The 25893-nt window shown below is 36.6% G+C and overlaps 1 protein-coding gene across 8 annotated transcripts in view; it reads right to left on the bottom strand.

Annotated features, from left to right (window-relative positions):
• LOC128027237 (fibroblast growth factor 13) overlaps nucleotides 1-25893 on the bottom strand; it is a 119573-nt gene that overhangs the window by 13937 nt on the left and 79743 nt on the right. For 6 of the 8 annotated variants that reach the window (XM_052614629.1, XM_052614628.1, XM_052614624.1 and 3 more), the window contains 2 exons: nucleotides 18128-18238; nucleotides 11869-11972 (listed from right to left, as the gene is read on the bottom strand). In XM_052614629.1, coding sequence (XP_052470589.1) covers nucleotides 11869-11972; nucleotides 18128-18238 — 215 coding nt within the window. Of the gene's footprint in view, nucleotides 1-11868; nucleotides 11973-18127; nucleotides 18239-20261; nucleotides 21053-23188; nucleotides 23310-25893 lie in introns of those variants that run through there. The other 2 variants (XM_052614632.1, XM_052614630.1) reach the window with 2 other exon arrangements.

Raw genomic sequence — 25893 nt, 5'->3', positions numbered from 1 at the left:
GGTCAAGTCAATGTGAACTGCTGTTCAGAACCTATTTTTGTCTCTAATATGACATATTTCAAAGTGAAACAGGATACCAAATTAATTAGTTAACCATTCATTTAAAACAAGTTATAGCTTATTGTGTGAGCATAATACTTTTTATAGAAGCTGTCAATATGCTTTATTTTAATTTCTTGTGGTTAAGCTTTGTTTTTTTAACTGAAGATCGAGATAAATGTGAATTATTTGTTGGATTTTAACTAATCGTTAAGAATGTCAAAATGTTATTATTATTTATTATTTATGTAGAGCTGAATTTAAAAAAAGTATGCATTTCTAGCCAATCCTAATTTAAAGCTTAGTATACATAAGATTTTTCTTAGAAGCTGTCAGTGTTTTATATAATTTACTGTGTCAAGGTTGTGTCCGTGTTTGTAATTTGTGTCTTGTGTCCGTTTTGACAATGTGGAGCAATATAATTATTTGTTTTATTTTAGCTAATTGTTAAGCAAGAATATTAAGGTTAAAGTCATTATTTTATTAGGCTGCCTGTTGAAGATGTCAGTGTGTTTCATGTTAAATTTATAGCTCTGTTTCTGTAACTGAAGAACTGGGGGATGTCAGTGTACCGAGCACAGCATTCAGTACATTTCATTTGACGCTGGTTTATTTATAATTTGGGCACAGAGACATGGCTTGACAATAGAGTTCAATTCCTTTTCATGAATCAGACCAAATTTTCAAATTCAAAACCAAACCATGATTAAATTGTTAATTTGCATTATCAGTCAAAAGTGGTCATGGAGATCTAATTTGGCAAGCTTTATGAGATAATGCTATCTGCTGGTATGTCAAGCACCTATGCTCGAGTGGTACAACTTTAATTTTCCTGAATGACAAGAATGCTTTTTGTTCTTCCGCTTTAATCTCCAAAGCATGTTAACGAGAGCTGCTGCTTCTTCTCTGATTTATGTGAGTAATTAATGAGGGTGAGTAATTAATGACAGACTTTGAATTTTTGGGTGAACTATCCCTTTAATCACCATTTGATCGGACTGTGGGTGTTATATACCAGAGTGGCATCAAACTGAATGGGAGTTTTCCAAAACAATAACTAAAAAGCCATTCCCAAAAGATATTCTATATAGCCTAAGAAGCCTACAAATGGAATCAATGGTAAAGATGGATCCATGGACACATGAGGTGGACAGATGAGACAGGTCAGTCAGACAGGCACACACACACACACACAAAAACTACTCCTTTTTAATTCTTTAGTGTGTGTGTATTGTTAGGTCTCAGTTAGTGCCTATAAGAACTCCAGCGCAGTGGATTTGCGGAGCGCAACGATGTGACGGCACTTGAATGAGCAGGTCCTTTTGGTTTTCTGTTATTATTTGTGTTAATATTCACGCAGACCTTCGGCTTCCAGTCCTCTCTCATGCATTCTTCACTACTGATGTCCATATACTGACTACTGATTGTTCGGTTATTTTTTGTTAAATAAATCTTTTCTTTTTCCCACTTGCCCGCCTGTGTTGCCTCTCGTTAATGTTGCAACTATGAGGCATTTTGTTCTCTCTTTTCTATGGTATTTACAATTTGATAATGTCTAAACATTCCTGAGGCTCAAGTGGTAGAGCATTGCGTTAGCAGTGCAAGGTTGTGGGTTCGATTCCCAGGGAACACATGTTAGGTAAAAAATGTTAGCCTGAATGCACTGAAAGTCGGCTTGGATAAAAGTGTCTGCTAAATGCATACATAAACAATAATAGTCATAAAACAGTTTGATCAAACATATTTAATAGTTCTCAAGACAAAAGAACATTTTTTGTGCATTAACTGCTTTAAAAAAGAGCCATGGGACATGTACTGTTTTTGTAGAAAGTGTTCTATAAGGTCTGAACTGTTTCCTTGCAGAGAGTCGCTTATGGCCACTACAGAAGGCTATGGTGTCTGTGCTCTCTATGTAGTTGGTGGGCATCTAATACTGATGTAGCTGTCTCTGCCTGCTAAACACTAAACTGATTTTCGACTTCAAATGCGCCTACAGAGCAGCTCACAGGAGAGCCAACACTTCGCCAGTGTGCACCGACTGTCATCTGATCAAATGTTCATCTACACTATGTTGTATTTAAACCATTTATATTTGCATGGTAATATTTGATGTGTTTACTGATCAAACGGCAGGTATTACCATTAAACACAACTTAGCATTGAATCATGTGGTTCGGTTTATTATATGTAAAGAGAAAGTGTGCAGAGAACAGAACACGTTTAATTGATTTCCTCTCTCCCACTCACTGTCACGCTGATGGATGAATACATTTGAACTCAACCATACAGACTCACTTGTGCATGCATTCTCTTTCTATATATTCTTCTGATCACAAACACACAGGGCCCTATTTTAACGATCTAAACACAAAGTGTAAAGCGCACGGTGCAGGTGCACTCAGGGCGTGTCCAAATCCACTTTTGCTATTTTAACAACATGCAATAAACCAATCAGAGTCTCATCTTCCATTCCCTTTAAGAGCCAGTTGCGCTCGTGCCATGACGGATTTGTTATTTACACGGCGGAATTTGGCAAGCTCAAAGACAGAACGTGTCTCCGAGATGAAACGGAGCTGTTCGTGGGCGAGCAAATAGATAGCCTAATTCTGATACATGCGATGACTATCCATTATGACATTAGCCTACAAAAAAAATCTTATGCATTGCAGTCCTTTAATTTTTTTAGATTTGGTATGTTTCTGTGCTGCTGTGCATCCCTGTGTTTAATAAGCAGCGTGTGCGGCCTTTAAATAACAAAGAAAAAAACATTGCGCCAGACTTTAGTCCAGGTTTGAGTTGGTCTATGGTGCAGTCTGTTTTCAGCTACTTAAAATAGCAATGCGCCTGAACACACCTCTTATTTAGACCAGCATGCCCATTCTAAAAAAAAAAGAAAAAAGGGTAATTGTGCTACTTTTCTTTAAAGTGAATTGCACTGGTGATTCATTCTGACTTATTTCTTTGCTGTTACTGAATGTGTTATAGTAAAAATTCTGAATTGTAGGATACTGCTTTATTTACATTTAGTCATTTAGCATACACTTTTATCAAAAGTGACTTACAAATGAGGACAATGGATCAAAATCAACAAAAGAGCAATGATTCAGATGTGCTATAACAAGTCGATGTTAGCCTTATGACATGTTTATATGATTTATTTGGCTTGTAATATACCACAATAGCTGCACAACATTCAGTACATTTCAACTGACACCGGTTTATTAATTTGCATTATCAATCAAAAATAGTCATGGAAATCTAATTTGGCAAGCTTCAGCAGATAATAGTGTCCTGAAAATGTATTGCATTTTATTTGTGAAATGATATTGGAAAATATGTATCTTAATTTTTTTGTTTACTTCTTGAATTACATTTTTTTATCCGCTTGACTGAAAATAGGTGAATCAAATTACAGAACAAACTAAGTCTTAAAATATTTTATATAAAATTTCCCCTTATATCTAAAAATAATACTGAAATACACAGGAATATTTTTCAAAAGTTTGGAAGATTTCTGCAATGTCTTAAATTTATTTGGTGTCACTTTTGATCAGTTTAATGCATCCATGGTATTAATTTCTTAAAAATAAATCTTACTGACCCCAAACATTTGAATGGTAAATATAGCAATGCAAAATACTGAAAAAAAGGGCAGCAGAAATAAAACTCTTTATAAAAAACTACAAACAGAAACAGGTGAAAACTCTCACAGCAGCACAAGAGCTGATTCAAAACTCTCATATGTCACTTACAACCTACTCTCCACTGATTGGGGACATCCCAACATCACTGGTGTGTGATTGGCTGGCTGTGTGGTTCCATAGCAGGACCATATCAGAAGACACAAAGAGCCAATGTGAGGGGATCAGAAACCTCAGAAACACACACACTCATTACAAGAAAACAGAGAGACTTCAGAACTACAGCATACTAAATCATTAAAAGACTTTATAATACGGTTTAGAATACTGCAATGCCACACACTCAGTATCCTTCACCCATAATAACCATCCACTTATACAAGCTGAAAGCTCTCCACCATTGTGTAAGCACTGGATTACTTCACAGAGCTATAGTATACTCAATAACATCAGCACATTCTGCTTTCATTCACCCCAAAATCGCCTCTCATGTCTATATTCATGAACATTTCACAATTTTATATCTGATATTGGACAATTGCGATGGAAAGCAACTGCAGGAAAAGCTTTTAAAATGGAAATGAATACAGGGAGCAAACGGAGATGAATGTTCAAAGACCTATGTGTTTTAACACTCTCCAGACTAACGGTTACAGTCTGAATAAAATATTATTACACCTACAGAACCTTGCTGTGCTATCACTCAAAGAAACATTAAATATAGCCTCCGTCCTTCTGTTGTCGACCAGGATGCCACATGGTGACACAACATTACTGTTGTTAAGAACAGAGCTTTAATTTAATGAGCACTCTGGCACATGTTTTCATTACAGACGCTGAGGCACACATCATTAAAGTCACTGAAGGGGAACAGAGATCTGCCGTGAGTTATAGTGGGCTTGTGGTCGGGATGTGCAGGAGCTGTGTGTGTTTAGATCCTGCTGCTTCCCTATCATCCCCAAAGACTCCTGCTGGATGTTATGGCTGTGTAACACCTAACGTTATGGTCAGATTACATGCTTTTGTCAGACTTCATGTGAAAGTCTCTTGTCTGCTGCCTTGTTTGTCTTTCTCCCGCCTGCTGTGAGAGATTTCAGCCTAAAGTGTCCTGAAAACAGAATTACACAGGACAGAATAGATGGCGACAGGTTTGCAGCATGGTTGAGCGAGCTGCTTCAAAAACATTGGTCCTGGACTAGGTATGTCATAAATAAAGATTTTCAAAATGAACTAGTTAGTTGCTTGAATGACTACTCAATGTATCGCTTTTATGACAATTTTGCATAATTAGGTGGTTTAAGGGGGGGGGGGGGGGGGTGAAATGCTATTTCATGCATACAGAGTTTTTTACACTGTTAAAGAGTTGGATTCCCATGCTAAACATGGACAAAGTTTCAAAAATTAAATCCAAAAATTAATCCAAAAATACTCCTTCCGGTTTGTCACAAGTTTCGGAAAGTTTTTTTCGAGTATGGCTCTGTGTGACGTTAGATGGAGCGGAATTTCCTTATATGGGTCCTAAGTGCACATCTGCCGGAAGAGCGCGCGCTCCCGTACAGCAGAGCAGAGAGAGTCTGAGCACGGACAATCACTGATCAGAGCGAGAGCGTCGCGAAATGTCACAAGAGGTGTTTTTGGTTGCCAGGGCAAGACAACCCTGCACAGATTACAAAAGAAAAAACAGCATTAAGGGACCAGTGGATGGAGTTTATTTTTACAGAGCATCAACGGAGTTGTGCAAGTGTTTTTGTTTGTTCCCTGCATTTCGAAGATGCTTGTTTTACAAACAAGGCCCAGTTTGACGCCGGGTTTGCACATCGTTTATTCCTTAAGGATGATGCAATCCCAACGAAAAAGGGTCACGATCGTGTGTTGGAACCGCATTCGGTGAGTAAAACTGCTTCAAATATCTCTGTGTTGTTAACTTAGCTATCGGCGCATAAGCACATCAAGTAAACAACATGCGATGTTGTCATCAAACTGCACTTTCCACATGTACAGCTTAAAAAAAAAAAAAAGACCACATAAAGTGGAACTTAGTCATTTTCCAAAACCGCTAAGCAAATATATACAGTTTTAGTACATACCACATAGAGACGTAGTTTGCTGATGCTGCTCTTGTTAAATTTCAGCCTCTGGATCTGTGACACAGCTTCGGCACACTCTCAACGCAAAAGCCTACTCGCGCTCGTGATTCTTTAGCTCCGCCCACATGTCACGCCTCCAGCCTGTCGTGTTTTTCCGGGAAAAATCGGTACAGACTATCTTTCTCTTATGAATATAATAAAACTAAAGACTTTTTGGAGTTATGAAGGATGCAGTACTACTCTATAGGTACTCAAGATTAACAGGATATTGAGTGAAAACGAGCATTTCACCCCCCCTTGTTTACATAACACACATTTAAAAACATTTAGAGAGATGCAGTCGGTAGGGTTGGGAACTGAAAACCGGTATATATAAAATAACCTGAATTATACGTTTCGGTTCCGAAAACGGTTCTGGAGTGACACATGACCAAGCACTATGAGCAGCCTTGATCCAGTAACAGAAACAATGCCCTGCCTCTTTAATTACTGAGCACATGATGTTTCGAATGGCGCACATTCCACAAATGCATGTCCGTGTCATTAATATACATACTGACTTCAACTTGGACCACTAAATAAACAGACTGCTATTGTTATGTAAGTATGAGGGATAGATTATTTAGTGTACAGGTCATTTCAAGAGTGATAAACAAAGTTATAGAAAATATTTATTTTAATGCATTTTAAATGTTTAAAAATGTGGAAACCACTCATTGCATTACACTATCTTCTGACTGCATTATTAATTGTGAAATAGGGGCTTTATGGAGAGTGTGTATACATGGTTATATAAGTATATAGTTCATTAACTTAGGAAAATGAACAAGTGTCTTAGCCCTCGAGGGACTATTTGGCCAACCAGCTTATTCCTGCTTGAAAAGCAAAATGTTATTGATAGTGTAAAAAACATGTTGAAGCACATGCTGATTGATGGACTAGCATTACTCAACATTACTTACTACCATTCAGCAACGCTACATTCAATGAACATAAAATAGTAAAAAAAATAAAAATAAATAAATAGTTCATTTAAATGGAACCAGAATCAGAACATGAAAATTTGTATACTGTAATATACTGTATGTTGAATTTTGACATTGCCAACCTTTAAATTAAGTGGACAGTATGTAATAAACATTATTGAGCGTCGAGTAGTTGAGTATTGTGCATTTTTCCTTACCACTATTTTTTTTAATAGTTGTTTACTTATTTTAATGGAACTGGAATTGGAACCAGAGCCATTAGGTAGAACCGGAACCATAAAATTTCTAACAGACAAAAAAAAAAAAAAAAATTGCAAAATGTTGATTATTTTTAATGTGACATAACTAAAAAATATTATACAAGTAGAGGTGTAACGGTTCAGGTTGCTCGGTATGTGCTATGTTCATGGAAAAATAAAAATAAAAAATAATAACAAATAATCAAACTAAATGCAACAACACAAATGAATGTAACAGAGCAAAGATAAATCAAATAAACACTGTTTTTTAGGTGTTTAGCAGTAACTTTCAGGCACAGGAAATGTAAAAATAAATGTAAAATAACAGTGCATTTTTCACTGTATAAATTTAAAGCGGTCCTATTATGCCTTTTCACTACAGTACATACAATTTCACTTACCACATAAAAAAGTAGGTTTCATGACCGAAGACGTTGGCAAATATTTGTAGATTCTGAGCACTACTAACAAAACAACTTTTCTTGTAAAATGTGCTGTAAGTACAGCTGCTCCATAGTATAAACAGACTACGTGCGATTGTGAATCTCGTCGAAAGTGAAACTAAAGAGCGATCGTGCACTCAAAAACAGTTTCAATGCCAGGCATAATAGCGGCTCCCTGATGGCCGCAATTTATATAAGCCTACAGCATAATTACTCAATGATATCACAGCAAGGGAAAGTATTGAAATATAGACCGCAAACCAATCACAAAACAGATTTCGTTTTTTGGCAGTTTGTACCAGTCTGGGGAGAAAGGTATTGTAATAATGTAAATTATATGACAAATAATGTGTTTTTCGAACCACCAAGCATGAGAGCATGTTCTATTACACCCCAAAACAAAATCAAGACTTTGTAAAAGAGCATAATAGGACCCATATAAGACCAACCCTTGCTGTTACAAAAGCTATTCAATCAAGAGCAATTGTGTGATTTCCTTGTGTTTTGTTGTTTAAATTTAACAGGCAGCAGGACTAGACTGCTGTTCCTTTACCCCTTTACGTGCAAACATCGCCGACGGCCCCAGTTTATTATTGTTTCACTTTCACAGCACATTAAACATCACTCTCTTACTTGATCTGGACAAACTGTGCATCAGTTGAAAGTTTAAAGACTCTAGCTTCGATATTTGACCAATATTTTGATACAACATTGTTGCAGTGACAGATATTTAGTAATTAATGTCAGGAGTGCAAAATAATAAATCCGTATTATGCCCCATTTTGAATAGAAATTCACCACTCACTCATATTCAGTCACGTCAGCAGCGGTTTATTTGTGTTCACATAGACTCACTGAACAGCGTCAATAAGGATTTATAGACAAAAGATGCATATCTGCTGAGATATATGGATATATTTAGTGATGTTTACTTCATATTTCTTCAGACAGAATCGTCATTTCTATTCATTTTCCACTGATTTACGCGATCTGATGATAAATAGCCTCTGCCAGAGCCGTCTCTGTTTGTTTGCTTCCGTGTGCTCGAGCTGTGACCCAGACAGACTCTGATTGGACCTTTGGGTTGTCAATCTGACAGTCCCAAAACCGGACAGCGTCAGATTGTGTCACATGGTTCGTGAACAGTTCCTGGTTCATATCTGCTCACAACAACACTGAAACACCTCTGTATACACGAAATATCCGAATAATAAACCCGCGATTACGATAGAAAAGCTTGGTATGAGATTTTCTTGAGATCTGGGGCATTTTATAAAATATACAAAAAAATGTACATGGGAAATGCTAACTTGTGCAGCGATGAAAAAGGCTACAAATAGCATATTTTTACAATAGTAAACGACCAAATTCCACCCCTGATCGCTAAAGGAAGTTATTATAAACACTCGATCGGGGTTTAAAGTGAGTTTTGTATAAAAGTGTACTAATAATTTCATAAATTGTCTGATGTAGCTTGATGCTAACGTTAGCTCCGATGCTACTAATAGCAGGTGCTTTTCTTCTTCATAATGCATTTTTGTCTCAATAATTCACGTCAATGTCGTAAGAAAATGTTTTGTTGTATTTTTATATTAAGACTTTTGATAAATAAGGGCTAAATGCAAAGAGAGACTGAAGTGAGGTCGCTGCTTTGTTGCTTTGTAAAGCCTGAAAAACCACAATCAAGGCTAATAAAGGTGGAATAAAAACAAAAGAATAATGATAAAAGAATAATGCGGATAATGTGTTGTACCTGGCGGAGGTGTGAAAGACTCGTTTGGTGAGAACAATACAATCATGAATGGGGAGTTTTGCAAAGCCAACACACACACAAAATACACAGAAGAGTTTACATGTGAGATCTTACAGGGATGACAAGGGCCATAAATCAATCTGATTTGCCTTCTCTAAAAAACACACATGACATGACCTTAGAAAATATTTCATAAAATTCACAGTTTTACAGATTAGCTTAGAAGCTTTCAGATTAGAAAAACCTTTTTATTTTGGGTATGTCATTTCTGTCTCCATGCCAAAAAAGGAGGTGCCTAGAAAGGGGTTAAGACATAAGTCACAGATCCAGTACACTGATTATGATACGCATATGTAGTCTTTCTTGACTGTTTATGTTCACTTAAACATGACCAATTATGTTTGCAAGGAAACTCACAAAGACGGGCATGTTGACATTTTTTGTTTTAGTTTGTGAGTTCAAACAAGTCTTGAAAAATAAACCAATATTTTCTCTTGCTACGCATGAGTGCATGCACACACACACGCACGCACGCACACACGCACGCACGCACTTCAAAAAGCGCGTGCAAGTTCTCAAGCACTTATTCTTTGCTTGAATGTTTAATTGACAAGGCTTAAAAATTTGCTAATTATTTTAGTTTAAACATAGATAGTGTGTGCTGTTTATGTCTCACCTTTAAGATGATGATGAAGGCATAAATGACTGGTATATTAGCGTGCATACAGCATTCCGTGTTGTTTGTCCACATTTTTCGATCATTGTTGTTATAATGTCTGAGGCCAATAGCTCTGTTTAATGCGTTGTTATTTTCAACAAACCATGTTTTACATGCATCATCTGATTTGAAATGAGCCGTTGTGTAAGTGGGGTCAACCTCAAGTGGGCCAGGGCTGTGGGGGGGCAGGGGCGGACATCGGTACCACAATACTTATCGTAGGTAATGTATTGTGGTAGGAATATCGTTACACCCCTATATACTGTACAAATAATACATCTTCCAACACTCTACATGTCTATATTAGAGAGTTTCACATGCCTTTTTATTATTATTATTATTTGCATTTACAGATATTATTTACATTTAGAAATGTTTCTTAAAAAGCATATTAGAATGATATCTCAATGATCATGTGACACTGACGTCTGGAGTAATGGTGCTGAAAATTCAGCTTACATGAATAAACTACAAATTGCTTTGTCTAGTTGGTCATTAGAAGTCAATTAGTTGATCCACTATCCTGACACTCAGCTTTCTCAGGCAACGTCTGCTTCATATTTTGTTAAGTTTCCTCAATGATCCTTCTACATAGCTTAGTGTCCAGTTATTTCACTGTTATTCATAATATGGATGCTTTCTGTCAGCGTCAAGATTGAGCTTGAGTGAGAGAGTGTGTGCCGTGTTGTTGTTGTTGTTGAGACTCTATTAATTTGCGCCCACTCTCCTGTCAGACAACAGGAGCTCCTGTAATCCCAAACACATAGTCAAATTCTGACATTTGTCTTGCAGCAGAAAGTTTGGCAGGTAGGTTACTGCATTATTCATGTCTTCATGCAGTCCAATCAATGTTGGATGCAGACTGCCTGTTCAGCATATTTTCACAAGTTTCTAAATGTATCAGTGTTTTGATATTAGTCATCTTTGCAATGAAAGGCATGTTACTCAATTCATGCCGTGGGAAGACTCACCCGTCCTCTATTTCAGAGAGAAAAACCTCTCAGCAAGAGACTAAAATAACAACAACTTTTCCAATAATGGTGATTAATCACTATTACTGCAACAGTCAACAACCAAATCATCTTGACAACTGAGCACACTGATGATTCGTAGTGTTTTCCATGTACATTTAAACATTAAGAGTAATTACAAACAGTCCTCCACATGTATTTTACTAATTAGGGATGATTTCACATGTGCTTATGAAAGCAGAGAGTCCCATCTATCGATGGAGCTGAACAAAATGATTGGAACTGGTGTACACTTGCACAACCCACATACTGCCTTGCCTGTATTGCCATAGTAACCAAGACGGATGCCAAAGTACCGCCATTTCGTCTGGTACTGGCAGGAAGAAGGTCAGGACTATGAGAGGATGGGGGGGGGGGGGGGGGGGGCAAAGTGCTGCCCAACCATAGCCAGTTAACAAACATCTCTAAGCCATCCACCCTGTAATCATGCCACTTAGTGTGCGGGGCTGCGCATAATCTAAACTACGAGTGTGGAGCTGAGGTTATGAAAACATCTTGAGATATCTGTCACAGCTGTAACTTAACTCATTTTCTGACATCATGCCATATGGAGAGATGCTTTGAGTCTAGCGCACAGTAGAGGCTTCATCTGTTTATATGGAGAAATCTGTGAAGCACTGTGCCCTACTCTTGGAAGTGACTGTTTCTTCAGTCCAGTAAGGGGTTTGGGAGCAAGAACATTTCTAAAAGGCTATGTGACCATTTGATCTTTGGTCACATGGAGATCTGTTTACCGGGGGTGTCTGATGTCATGATTTGGCAGGGGATGAGTGGTGTGTGCTCTAGTGGTAATGACTACAGCCCAGGTGTTGGTCTGGGAGCAGATGCTTGGCGTGACCTTCCCCTTTGATTTAAGACAGCTGAAGGAGTGAGTTATAGTACACATAATACACATAAACAAACATCTGCAAAGGGTGTTGCAGGTACTTACCGAAGTATACAGGTAGCCCTCGCTGTTCATGGCCAGATAGAGTTTGGTCTGAACTCCCTGGATGGCAACCACTCGCAAGCCAACTGGGATGAGGTTGAACATAGCTGTACAGGAAACAAAGAAAAGTCACAATTCTATTTGTAAATATTTATGCCTAAGTACAGCTAATTGATTAAGATATAACTATCATGTGTGTTGTATAGAAATTTATAATGGGAAAAGAAAAAAAATTATATTAGGCAGAGTGAAAATCAAGCAAACCTGGAGCATTTTACATTCCCAAGACACACAACTACATGGTTTGAGTTCATTTGAAGTGTTCACATACAAGGCAAATTTTTGCATTGCTTCCAGAAACAAATAAAGTGTCACCCAGAGACAGGCATAACACAAAAAATGCGAGCTGCATGATTTTGAGAATGCAGATGTGCACGCTCAAGTTTCTCATCAGCATCATGATCATGAACATTCACTTCATCATCACAGCGTCGGACTCCACCAAAGATCACTAACACTCAAGGACAAACACCCTAGAAAACGCTTTAGCACCAAGTTGGGTATTATATTTCCTCAATCAGATGGCCTTGATTATGTCAGTAGAAAGGTTGTTTCAGAGGCAGAAATAGCTTTTTTTGGCTTTAAGATTATGATAAAATAAAAAAAATAATAATAATAGTAATAAAGCATTTTTCTGTGGAAATGTCTTTTTTTTTTTTTTTACTTGAAAACCTGAACAAAAATGTAGAAATATTGCTTGGCAGCTAACTGAAATAAAAAAAGTTGTAGTACTAAAATAGCTAAATCTGAAATAAAAATCTATATATATATATATCCAACCAATAATAATGACAACAGCACATAACATTACTAAAACTTAAACTAAAATTAAAATGACAACTAAAACTGTGAAAATAAAAATTTAATTCAAAATAATAAATATCATAGTAGCATATAAATAATACTAAAATAACATTGTAAAGACATTTTTATGGAAATAGTTTCTACACATTTGACTGCATTTTAAAATCCTGATTTATTTCCTAGTGTATTAGAGTTCAATTCAGTTCATTTTAACCTGATTTATTCTTATCTAGTATAAGCGGCAGCTTTTCACCTCCCTCTGATACTTGTGTGTTACATTCTCTGTGAACTGCTGCCTCTTTAACATAGTTCCTCTTTTTCCTTTCACACACGCTCTCTTTCTCTCTCTGTTTCACACTCTTCCCTCTGACTCTTTCACACATTCTCTCTCTGTTGAGCAGAGTTAGTGAGCTGTGCGGAGCTCTGTCTTTCGGGGACCACTGGCTGTGCCAACTCTCCTCACACCTTTGTCCTCCCTGTCACCATGTAGGCCATAAAGCTGACAATCTTTCCCATCCACACAGCCTCTTTCTGCCAGTGGGAAGAGTGAAGCAGCCAGCCAGTCACCCCTGACACTGGGAATATCTGAGGAACATAAGCTTGGGAAGAAAAAAGCACAAGCTTTTTAAATGAAAAAAATGTGTGAGCCATTTCACTGCTTATGTAACCCAGCTTGATTAAAAAAACAAGGAGGAAACCATTTTTGTATGCGTATGTGTTGTCAGAGAACAATGCAGACTGATCTTAGATTAGAAAATGTATACCGCCTTAATATGGCAATCATGCAAGATACAAGTACAATATTTTGTGCTTCAGGAATATACACTCACATCATCTAACATAAATCCCTGCTTCATTTCTTAAAAGGTTAGGTGTACAATTATGAGAATTCTGTCATCATTTATTCACACATCCTTTTACTCATGCTTTTATATCTTCTAAAGTTTAATTACATCTTTGTGACATACAAACCAAAATTTTTACAAATTTTAGAGACTAAACATTTACATTTTGTGTAATTCATTTATTTTTAAAGTGTTAGTTCATCAAAACATTCATCACTCACCATCAAACCCATATGATTTTTATTCATCTTCAAAACAAAAATGAAGATATTTTTAAAGAGACCCACTGAAAGTCCACTCTACCAAAATGTTGACACTTCATAAAAGTTCATAAAGAGATTGTAAAAGAAAACCATATGAATTGAGCCTTCTGAAGAGGTATGATCACTTCATATTTTGAATAGGGTTGCAAAAAGGTTCTAGTAAATTTTGGAAACATTCTAGAAATTTTGGAAACTTTCCAGGATTTTTTGTAATCTTCCAGGGATTTTTGGAAAGTGTCCAGAAATTTTACACCCCTTTGCAACCCTAATTGTGAATGCTCATACTTACATTGAGCACATCAAATATGGTAAATGCAAATCTCAAACATGCATGTTTGGGTTTTATATGGAGTCTTAGGGGTTTGAAATGAAATGGTGAATAACTGATGACAGAATTAAAAAATTTTGGGTGAACTATCCTTTTAAAATGAAAATGTGTCAGTATTTACACACTCAGATGTCATTTGAAAAAACAAATTTGGGTGACCCATTCCTTTAGCTCAATCTATGTTTCTGCTCCCTCACCCTTTCATCATAAACATGAGATCTCTTGATTAACATTTCTTATTTCCTGCAGAGCTCAATGGATGGCCATGTCCGGAATGCTCTCTATCCCCTCTAATCCCACATCAAGGCCCTTCCTCTCCACTCTGACATCAGTCAAGTCCACCTGTAGAGATCAGCCTTCTTCCTTCTCTGTAGTCTATGGCCACTGACTCATACTGCATGAAGAGTATTTAGATGCCATATGCACAAGCTTCAATAAGCTATTGATTCTATTTGTATGACAGAAAGATATGTTTTTTTTTTATATCTTCATCTTTTTTTTTTGTGTGGCATACACATGGCCGGTAATGAGTAGACCTTATTTCAGAGAGATTACCAGAGTTTGGCCACTGGGGGTTGTGGAGATGGGACTCAATTGAGTACTAACACCTAATAAAGCACCTGAGCACAGAGTTCTGGGAAGATCAAGAGGTCAAGAGGATAATCATCTCTACAAAAAGGCCAATATAATAACCATCAAAATTCAGCAAAACGTCTCTCCTACAGTCCCAATCATGGAAAATACGTGTGAGAAGACGTCCTCTTCACTCAGCATAACATAATGTATAAAAGATTAGTTCAGCCAAAAATGTAAATTCTGTCATCATTGACTTCATAAAAACATGTATGTTGCCTCTTCTGTGAAATTCTATGCAATTTTATTCAGTTATAAATAATGGGGACTAGCTTTAAAAATATCACACAAGTAGTTCATATAACTCTTTTTCTTCTAAAGTTATATGACCAAATTTCAAGTTAAAATTTAACACACACCATCAAATTTACATTTTATGTAAAATATAAAAATTTTATGTAATCTATTTATTTATTTCTAATTGATTAAAAAATGTGATGCTTCATAAAGTTTAGAAAGCAACGTAATCCATATACAGTACATTGAGAAGTTGAATTAAATCTTCCAAAGAGACACAATAGATTTAAATGATCAACAGAATTAATCTAGACTTTTATACATATATAAATACCAGCGTGCAAACATAGAACTCATCAGATATGGTAAACGGAAGCTCAAAAATGCTTGGTGGATGTGTTTTTTTTTTTTTTTTTGCTATTAATTTTAATTTAAAAATACCTTTATTCGTGTCTAAACGATGAAAACAGTCTTATGGTTTTGGAATGACAAGAGGATGAGTAAATGATGGCAGAATTTGAATTCCCTTTAAATCTTATTACTAAAGGAACTTTGATGTTTTAATTCTGGTGGTTTGTCTGGATGCCTAAATAAACCTCTGTACAGTAAAACTGGGTAAAATTTTTATTGTTGTTTAAAGAAGCATTTCAGCATTTCATTCAGATGTTAATATTTCAGTATATTATATCTGGAGAAAAATCAGACTGACTCAAATAAAACTGTGACTGACTGAAAAACACATCAGCCCACTCTACAGACGGAAGGCAGGTTAGAATATGTTAATGTTGATGGAGAGAAAGGCCTTCTGCCAAGACACATTGATTAGGAATTGAATTAAGCTGTAAAACTCTGCACAAAGAGACATGATCCAATACAGCAGCCATACCTGACATTTACTGCCCAGAATGAGCTTTTGTCTTGTTCCTCCAAGAGCACATCACGTTAGACTTGAGAGATGGAAAGGCTGATTTTCAATAAGGTTTTATCTTTAAATGTCTGCTTCTCAAGCCCCTTGATCCGCCCAATTTCATCTAATAAAATCAATTTGATTCTATTATTATCAACCTCCTCTTTCTGTCATTCTCACATGGTTACAAATAAATAAACAATTTATAGATGTTTGCATGTTTTTTGACTGAATTTTTGACTGCAATCTTCAAGTCTACAAGAGTAAAAAGATATATTGACTAATTTATTTATAACATCATGGCATGACTTCAGTGCAAAAAAAAATTACCATTTGGATGAGATATTCTGGTAACACCAAAAAAAAAATCACTAATGTCATATTTATCAGATTTAAGCAAAACAACAACATGATATATTAAAATTAACATGCTCTGCTCACAAGAAGAAGCGCAATGAGCATCATTTTCATCATCAAGGTAAGATACTTCTAGAGAGTAAAGAGAGCATTAGAGCAGACCTTCATCCCTATCAAGCACACACACACACACACAAGAGGAGAGCCAAGAGGACTGCACTACTGTCGCTATGGAGACAAGGGCATCAAGCTCCTAACAATTCTATTTTTGTAGTGTGAGAGATAGAAGCTCCCTATTTTCCCACTTCTCCTCTCCAGCAACAGCTTTTCATTCTCTCCACAAAATAAGGGAGTGTGGTGGGAAAAGCAGGTCAGCTATTATGTAATCTCACACCAATATAACTCATTTTACCTCAGTCAATCATGCAGGAGAAGAACACAAACCAGAAATGAAAAAGCACCCAGTGAGAGAAGGACTGGTCAGCCACACCAGTGGTGCAGATTCAACTCAAGGGTGAATAAAACACAAATGCTTGAGTCAAACAACCACTTTTTAAATTCAAGCAGGGCATGTTATTTCAATTAGCACGGCTCTTCATGTTAAACATTGTTTATGTGCACTTGACACAAATTTATGTTAATCTAGACGAGCTAGATGGATGAGAGGATTTGGAGACTCGAGTGATCACAGTTCCAAATGACTCCGTTCACCAGAAACTCATTTGCTGGATATGAGCGTCATCTTCACCCGATGACTAATTGAATAGAGTCAAGCTAATTTACAGGCCCCAGAATGCCACAGACACTTAGCATCAGTGAGATATAGCACATATTAAATTAGAGCCATCCTACACAGCATAGCTCAAACACTGACTGGGTGAAGCCGCTCTTGCCTACCGGCTAAATAATTCACACTTGCAGGTGCATAGCAAGATGACTTCAAATGACACAAGATAATCTTTGATCATAAAGGGCAAAAAATAAATACAAATTTGTTTTTAAGGGCACTATGGACATCTGCTTAGAAATCTTTATATTGTACTTGGCTTTTAATAATGTTTTTTTGAAAAGCTGCTACATTTTCCATTTCAGGATTATACAGAACGGAGCCTCTTGACCAATACAGGAACTGTAAAAGTATTAAAAAGTGAAAAGCATAGCGGAAGCTGTCTGTGAGTGTCAGTATGAGACAGAAATGCAGTCTGAAGGAGCAGTACAGCTGCACAGGAAACAATAACAACAGCAACTGTCACTGAAACACAAGCAGACATACAGTGTCCCCAGAAAAAGCATTTGGACACTTAAGTTGCACTAAAAAATGTCTGGATGCCACTGCATTAGATGCAACATATCAAACCAAGCGGCATCTGCAAATGATGCAAGACTAGAACTAGCTTCACATTTGGAAGGTATTTTTGCAATTTCTTTTTAACCAGATGGTCTTGAAGAGAGTTTTTAAGGACAGCATGAAGTCAGTTCCCTCCACTGTCCTGTTGTTGAGTAACTATGGACATGCTCCACTAAAGTTTGGCAACCATAAAATATCCAAATACTTCTGTATTCTTTATTCAAAACAGTTTATTAATTGCAGTATCATTTGAGGCCTAAATATGTGTTTGTGAAGCAATATAATTTATTTATTTCCTTAAATTTGAACATCACTCAATGTTTTGTTAAATAACACAAAACAATGCATACATCGAAGTATACAAATATTTTGGGCGGCCACTGTGTAAGTGTATAAATCTAGTACTTCCGAGTTTCCAGCTTTGAAACTCAACATGTGTCTTGACAGGTGAAAATTTGACAACATGGCCAGCAGACTTACTGAAACCACTGTCCTCCTCTTTAGTGCCATCGATGGTTCCATCTGCTTGGAGCTGCAAATGAAAGCCCTGTCGACTGTACAGCTTCGTTACGATCCCCTTTAGCTGGGGCTCTGCAAAGAGACAGAAGATAGAAAGAGAGAACAAGAAAAAGACAAGGTTAAACATGCGTTGCCACAGTGGAAGTGTTAGGGGCTTCAAAGCTCCTGGCTTAGCAAGAGCTTTCCATGGTCCTTAGATTTTAGCCTGCGTTACAAACAAGAGATCAGACCACAGTGACAGAAGAACAGGCAAAAAAAATGACTACTCTACACGTAGGAATAGTCACCACACAGAAAAATGGTGAGAGCTGCAATTTGCAAAGGAAACTGCAGTCTTCTGTCCATGATAATGTGAATGTGAATATGACTATGCAGAGAGCTATATCACTTTACATAGGTCTGATCTGCATGAATGGGACTAAGAGGCACAACCATACAGGACACAGCTCTCCTGTGCAAAATACCAGATTGCATCAGCAGATCTGTAGTTAATAAGGCTTAGAGAGTCAGCGGATCATGCTATTAACACAGATTAACTTTCATTTATCATAGGAGATAAAAAAAGAGATTAGGTTATATCTTATAATAAAAACTATTGATATAGAATAGAAACAATTTAAAATTTTACAAATCCCAGATTTTAAGTCAATACAAAGAGAATCTGAGTATTTAAAATAAGCCTATTAGATACAAATTCAGATTAAACCAAAAAGCATCACTATATAGCTGCTACAGTATGGTACAATATAAATACATTACAACTGACTGAATAAAGGTCCCTAACCCTAACCCTGAGCATAGATTTTATGTTGGGAGGTATCACTCTTCAACATATGGATACGGAAATATACTTAGGTTCATGTGCGTGTTGGTCCATGTGCATCTGTAAATAAGGTTGTTAAGTATGAGACTGTTTAATTAAGATGGAATCACTGCTGCAAACAACTGCCACTCTACACACACAAACTTCCACACTTCTGCTTAGGTGTCACATAAGAGTTATGTAAGATGCTGTCTGGGGAGGGAGGCAAGGTAATTGGGACTATGACAAGCATGTAAGTAAACAGTTGTGCTGAATGTGTGTGTGGGATAGATAGATAGATAGATAGATAGATAGATAGATAGATAGATAGATAGATAGATAGTAGGCTACCTACTTCACAAGTAAAAATATTTCGGTAACACTTTAGAATAGGTAACACTTGTTAACTATTAACTACGAGATTTCTCTCAATAAATTCTTAACTTGCTGCTTATTAATAGTTAGTAAGGAGGTGTTAGGTTTAGGTATTGGGTAAGATTAGGGATGTAGAATAAGGTCAAGTAGAATAAGGCATTAATATGTTCTTAATTAGCACCAATACATGGCTAATATTCTAGTAATATGCATGTCAATTTCTATTTCTACCGATTTCTGAGCACAGTATAGGCTATAATCTCTCTTTGTTGCTTATGAAGGGAGTTGTAAACTAAAGTTCATCCACACAAAGTCTAACTACACTCAGAATATCATACTATAAATTGTGAATTGTTACTTAAGTATTTGACTTTAAGTCACTTTATGTAAAGAAACTGTAGTTGATAAATCAAAATCATTCAAAAGACCGAAAAAAAAAAAAAAAAATCAGCAGATTTTTTTGTTCAATAACTATATGATCCACTGTGTGAGAATGAATCACAGAAGACTCAGCTAGCTATGTTGGGCAGTTGTCAAAACTGTGTCAAACAATAACCTTTCATTACTGACAATGAATCAATGTCAACATCATTGCAACACAATATCTTAAAAAAAAAAAAAAAATGTTGCACACAGTCTTCCCCCCTCACAAATAATTTGGTCAAAACGCCTAAAAAGTTCAGTAAGTGAGCTAACTGAGCTGGAATGAGATCTCACTATGAAGTGTGAAAGCACATGCTGTTGGACTTTAAATAGCTCCCTGCTCTATAAAACATGGCAAGCACTTTAAAATTCAAAATGCAACATTTTAAAAACCAATATTTGTAAAAGTACAGACGCAGATAACATTGAAAATTACGGTGATCGTGTTACACATTCAATAACATATTAAGTCAGGACCCTAAAAACACATCAGACCTGGTCGTCTCCTCCTGCGCTTTTTGGAGCCGAAAAGCTTGACTCTGGAGAAGACACTGAGTCGACTGGGTTTCTCGCATGTTCCTTTGGTTTTGTTCGGACTGCTCACGCAGCGGCAGGCATTTGATTTCTCACGCTCCCTCGCCTGCCTCTTCTGCCGAATAAGGGAGCTGGCGATCGCGGCAGCCATGGCCAGTTTGACGGTGCGATAACAAAAACTTTCAGAGGACACAATCCGTTTCCCACATCCACCACGACACGATCTCTGTAAGGAAATCTTCCACTTGACAGCTCACATCCAAGTCTTCATACACCAGTCACCGCCATTGTTCGTTAAGGAGAATGACAGATCGGTGGAAAGCAGTTGCAAATTAACACAGCTTTAACACAAACCGCAGTTATGTAGGTGACGGTACGCGCATCTCTTCAACGCTCATTTTCTCTTCGGAGATAAAGTCCTTAAACGGCTCTACATTCAATTGGCTGCAGCCTCCACCGCATCTGTTTCCAGATAATGTCACTATCTGGCTATTTCGACTAATAACGGAGAAGATGTCCCTCCACACACCGAGCACAGGTTTCGCATCATCCCACAAAGCAGTCAGTCACAGCAGCACACAGAACAGAGCCATGTGAGACAAACACCTGTTAGCCAGCGCACGAGCGCGAGTCAGTACTCTTGGGTGCGCGCGCTTTGTGTGTGGGTGGGGGTGTGAGAGTTAATTATCGGAATCCTTTTGTAATGTAGATGCAGACAAATTCAACGAGAGCGACAAGCTGCTCGCATGCCTTAAAATGACAGGTGAACCACGGCGGAAATTAATTTATAATCGGTTCTTTCGAGCAGTTCATTTCAAAGAACCGGTTGAAAGGAGTCAGCAAGTCTTTTACGTCATTGCGTAGTAACGTTTCTTATTTTGACCAAGTTTAATTCATATGGGTGCTTATTGTAAATTTAGCTGCTCCTTTCAAATACTAAAATAATAACACGCTGTTTATTAAAACAAAACAATTTATTAAATTGACGTTTAGTTTTAATGAAATGTAAACATATTTCTAGTCGGTTTTATTCGAGTAATTTTGCTAGTTAAAATTAAAAAATTAAAAAATTCCAACGCCTGGCAAATTATGTATCTGACGTTTTAAAGAGACTAGTCTGTAATCCCATTAATATTAAAACAGATTATCCCACATTATAATGGTTTTATTCTATTAAATTACTAATATATTTGTTTCGTGTATTTAATTAATAGCCTACGTTAATCTGTTTGGGGCTCTCGGTCAGTGCTTAGCTGTGACCGATTCAAGATCGTTTCAACTGATTCACTGAATAAGGAGAAAAAGAAAAAGATTCGAACATCGCTAGTTCGTGAACAGTCCCTACCACAGAGCTGTTTATGGGAGGTAGGCGGAGTGTGATGTGGAACAACAACAACAATACAAATTATGTTGTATTAAAGCACGTAAAATTAGATTAGTCTTCAATGTCTGAGTATTATCCAGTGTGAACAGAGGGCTGGGTAAAGAGCGCGACAGATCGATATCTAAAGAGAGAGAGAGACGCTTCCCCTGGGGAGACGGTGACACACAAATGTGACAACTACAAGTATACTGGAGCTTTTAAAGCTATTTAAATATTGAGACCGTTACATAGTCAGTCTAATGTGCCAGTCGTGTGTTTTTCCTTTTCCATAAAAGATCGAGTGGAAACAACAGAGTTGCGATGTCCTGATTGGAGGAGTGTTGGTTGCCATGGCAGTAAGTTTCCTGCATGCGTGGCAAAAGCACAGTTGTCTTCTGGGCCACTCATAATAACATGTATTAATATGCATATTAGTATTTGCACTGCATATTTTTATATTTATATAAAAAATGCTGTTGTTTTAATACTGCTTCAATCCGAGATAGCCTACGATGTGTATAAAATAGAATGTTAGGAGAATTTTTTAACCTGCACTACTGGAAAGATAATATTTTGATAATATTTATATGGATCAAAAGACAATCACTGCATTATTGCAATCGCACTATCAATAGATCAAAGTCTTTTCAAAAACAGCCAATTTAAAGAAAATCACGTTAAATGAGTGACAGGAAGCCTCAGACTGAACATCAGCAGCAGCTTAACTATTATCGATCAACCCTTCAGGCTCCGGCTCTGGTGATTCAACAGCAGAGCATCACAAAGAACATTATATGCCCATCAACAGCGCCATCTACTGTACAATCAATGCATTTTAAGACGCTATAACGACTCGACTACACGTTTGGACGGAACAAAAACATCAGATCTGCTTAAAAGTGTTACGAATGCCAATATTATATCGATTCAGTAATGCAAAGATACTCTGAAAATAAAATGTTAGAAAACACTTTATACCCTTCTCCTGGCAATAACAGAGATGCTTACTTCAGCTAAATAAATAAACGTGGATTATCTGAGGTCGGCAAATGTGATTCAGTCCACATAAAAATGCGATTTTAATATATAGTTAGGCCAATGTTATCAGAAAATAAAAACTAAATCTTGTAATCTTTATAAATAAACGATATATATATCAGACAGACAGAAATACAGACATCATTAATTATCATTAATAATACAATAAAGTTCTAATACACACAAAAAAGGCTTAAAGAACGAAGGATGAACAAGTAAAACAAATATGCAATAAAGAAATAAGACGCTAATGAAACATTAGGAGAACCTGCATCTTTATCTGCATTTCAGCACCTTGGACAGCACCACAAACTGACAGGGATAAGTTAGACATAACAATAAACAGAAGCAGAAAATAAGAACGTGAAAATAATAGAAAATACTTAGTATACAATTCTAAATACTCCAAACAAATAAATATTCTAAATAAACAAAGAACAAAAAAAAAAAAAAAAAAAACAAAAAAAAAAGTGAAGAAAATCCTTACCTGATGTTGATTTTCTAAGAGGAAATGTCATATTTATCAGTTAAATAGTGAAAAGAAGAAAGCAGGAAGACAGTGGTGATTCACTGCAAGCAGGAGGATGTTTTCAAAGTTTTAACCATACAAAAAAAAAAATCCTAATGGAACAGTCGAGAGGCCATCAAGGCGGGGCCAGCTGCATTCAGAAATCATTAATGGACATTAGTGACTAGCCATTACGACTTCTAAAGCATTCATTAAAGATTCATTGGGAAGCGCTGTTGATCCGGCAAACACAGGGCGTGTGTTCACTAAACTGCAGTGCTCTGGGTCAAAATCGCAGGGAGAAAATCGAACGTTGTACTTCCTACTAGAGCATAGCTTTTGTTCCTCTCACGTTACAAAGAAATGGCTGTAAGCGATCCTTTAATGCGTCGCGTAAACCAGTTATACCAGACCTTCCATTCTCCACTCAGAAGCATCAACCAGCATCTGCAGATACACAGCAAACATTAGCTGTGCTTTTCCCTTCTGTTGTTCTCAAAGCGTTTGACTGATTAACAATGATCTAAGCATCCAGATAAAAGAGATTCAACACAATTCTTTTAATAAAAACACCTGCAAAAGCTGCCGGTAGTACATTAAATTTCACGATCTTGACAAAACGATTGAAAATACTGAAATAGCAGGACGGATTTAATTTAATTCCATTAATAGCAGTTTGAAGTTTTAAACCAGCGAATGTTTTGTATATTTTTAAGCATAAGCATATTAATTTAGTCAAACTTATAGTTAGATGGATTGAATTAAATAATCAGCCCTTGGATGTCCAAAAACAACCCAAAATAATGGTTAAAATTAATATGTTCATTTTGGAGTGAAAAATTTTAAATGAAGCTGACTGTCTAATACAAAATTGGACATAAAGCCAATAAACCATCATTTCTGACCTTCAACCATACCTCAATTTGAAGTGTATTAATGAAGACATCAGTGTATATTATGCCAGGGCTAAATACAAAAGAAAAGTTATAAAAACACTGTGAAACATTACAAGAGATCCACTGTCCAGATGTACACAAGATGCTTTTACACAAATGTGATGTAATTTAAACTAAGGATTTAGTGAACTGCCAGTCAGATAAGTTCTACTGACATCTACTGACAAACACAATTATAGTTAATAATGCATATCCCAACCTTATACTGTAATTATTTTGTTTTTTAATGTATCCTCTTCATAATTTTTTTAACTCTTCTATGGAGCCCATAATCTATTAGCCCTGGATATTTATTAAAAGTGGCCAATAGAAAAGGAATGATCCATGAATTAAAGCCTCAAAAATGTTTATCAATGGTTTGTCCACTAGATGGAGCAAGCAAATCATATTTATGAATCTGTGCAGTCCATCCATTACATCATAAAATAAACGGTTCTAATTTGAAGCCACTAAAGTGTCTGACAAATTGTAATTTAATAATGAATACATTACTATTACTAATATTTAGGCTAGATAAATATAAGGTAAGTATTCTAAATTACAAATACCTTTTTTTCCTAAATAGTCCAAGTCCAAATAGATTATTTTTTTTTTTTTTTGGATACTTTTCTTGAAATCCTATTAGGTTTTTGTCAAGGTAACCAGGATGTAATCTAAATATGTCATCTTTACAGCACCCTATTGTACTCTACACTAATATATTTTACTGACATAGACAAATATTTAACAGCTATGACAGATAATGGTGATTCTAAGCATCGAATACATTACCTTGAGGTTGAGAATAGCAATAGAAAAGACTGCTATTTAGCGTCAACCATAAAATGTAGACAAAAGGCAGAGTGGAAGTCACAAATGATCAGACGGTGTACACAGCTTGATGATTATGATTATGGATTACAGGAGCTCTGATGAATCTGAAAGACACTGCCGCACAATTATTGTGGCTGCTGTCCTCTCACTACAGAAAAACCATGAATAACCACATTATAGACTGAACATTAGCTGCCTTTACAATATCTATGCTGTGTTTATAGCATCCTCAGGTGGTTCAAAATACAAGTGCCTCCCTTTGCTAATGGGGTTATAAAGAAGTGCATCTCTGAATAAGCTCTGTTTGTTCTACATGTTTGAACCTCAAAAATATATCATACAAAAGCACATCAGAGGGGTTCACAAAAACGGATTCGTAACATACAGCAAATGCCTTGCATATAAGGAAACGACTACAACAGAGCACCTGTTTTATTACATGCACTGTGCTATTACCGAGCCGACACACACTTTCATACAACTGATCATTGTGCCAGTTTGCTGTGTGCTTCCTGCTGACACACACAGGCACACAGATGGCCATACTGATCCTCTCTCATCACCTGGGAACACTCAGATATCAGCAACATACAGCCTTCTCTTCTCCAAGCACAGCCAGAAAGAATGACATCATCCCTCAGAGATGCAGACATCCAGACTATAAAACGGCCACTAAATGGCGCTGTTGTTAACAGTCTTTGAGATGCATGGGCATTTATGGAGAACTAAGAGTCTTTTGACCTCTGCATTCCTATTTATCTTATATGTGACCCTGGACCACAAAACCAGTCTTGAGTCGATGGGGTATATTTTTAAAAATAGCCCAAAATATAGATGTTTCTTTTATGACAAAAATCATTAGGATATTAAGTAAAGTTCGTGCTCCATGAAGACATTTAATAAACCTCCGACCGT

The sequence above is a fragment of the Carassius gibelio genome, chromosome A14 (genome assembly GCF_023724105.1).
Source record: "Carassius gibelio isolate Cgi1373 ecotype wild population from Czech Republic chromosome A14, carGib1.2-hapl.c, whole genome shotgun sequence".
NCBI classification, from domain to species: Eukaryota; Metazoa; Chordata; class Actinopteri; order Cypriniformes; family Cyprinidae; genus Carassius; species Carassius gibelio.
This window is presented reverse-complemented; position numbering and strand designations above follow the sequence as displayed.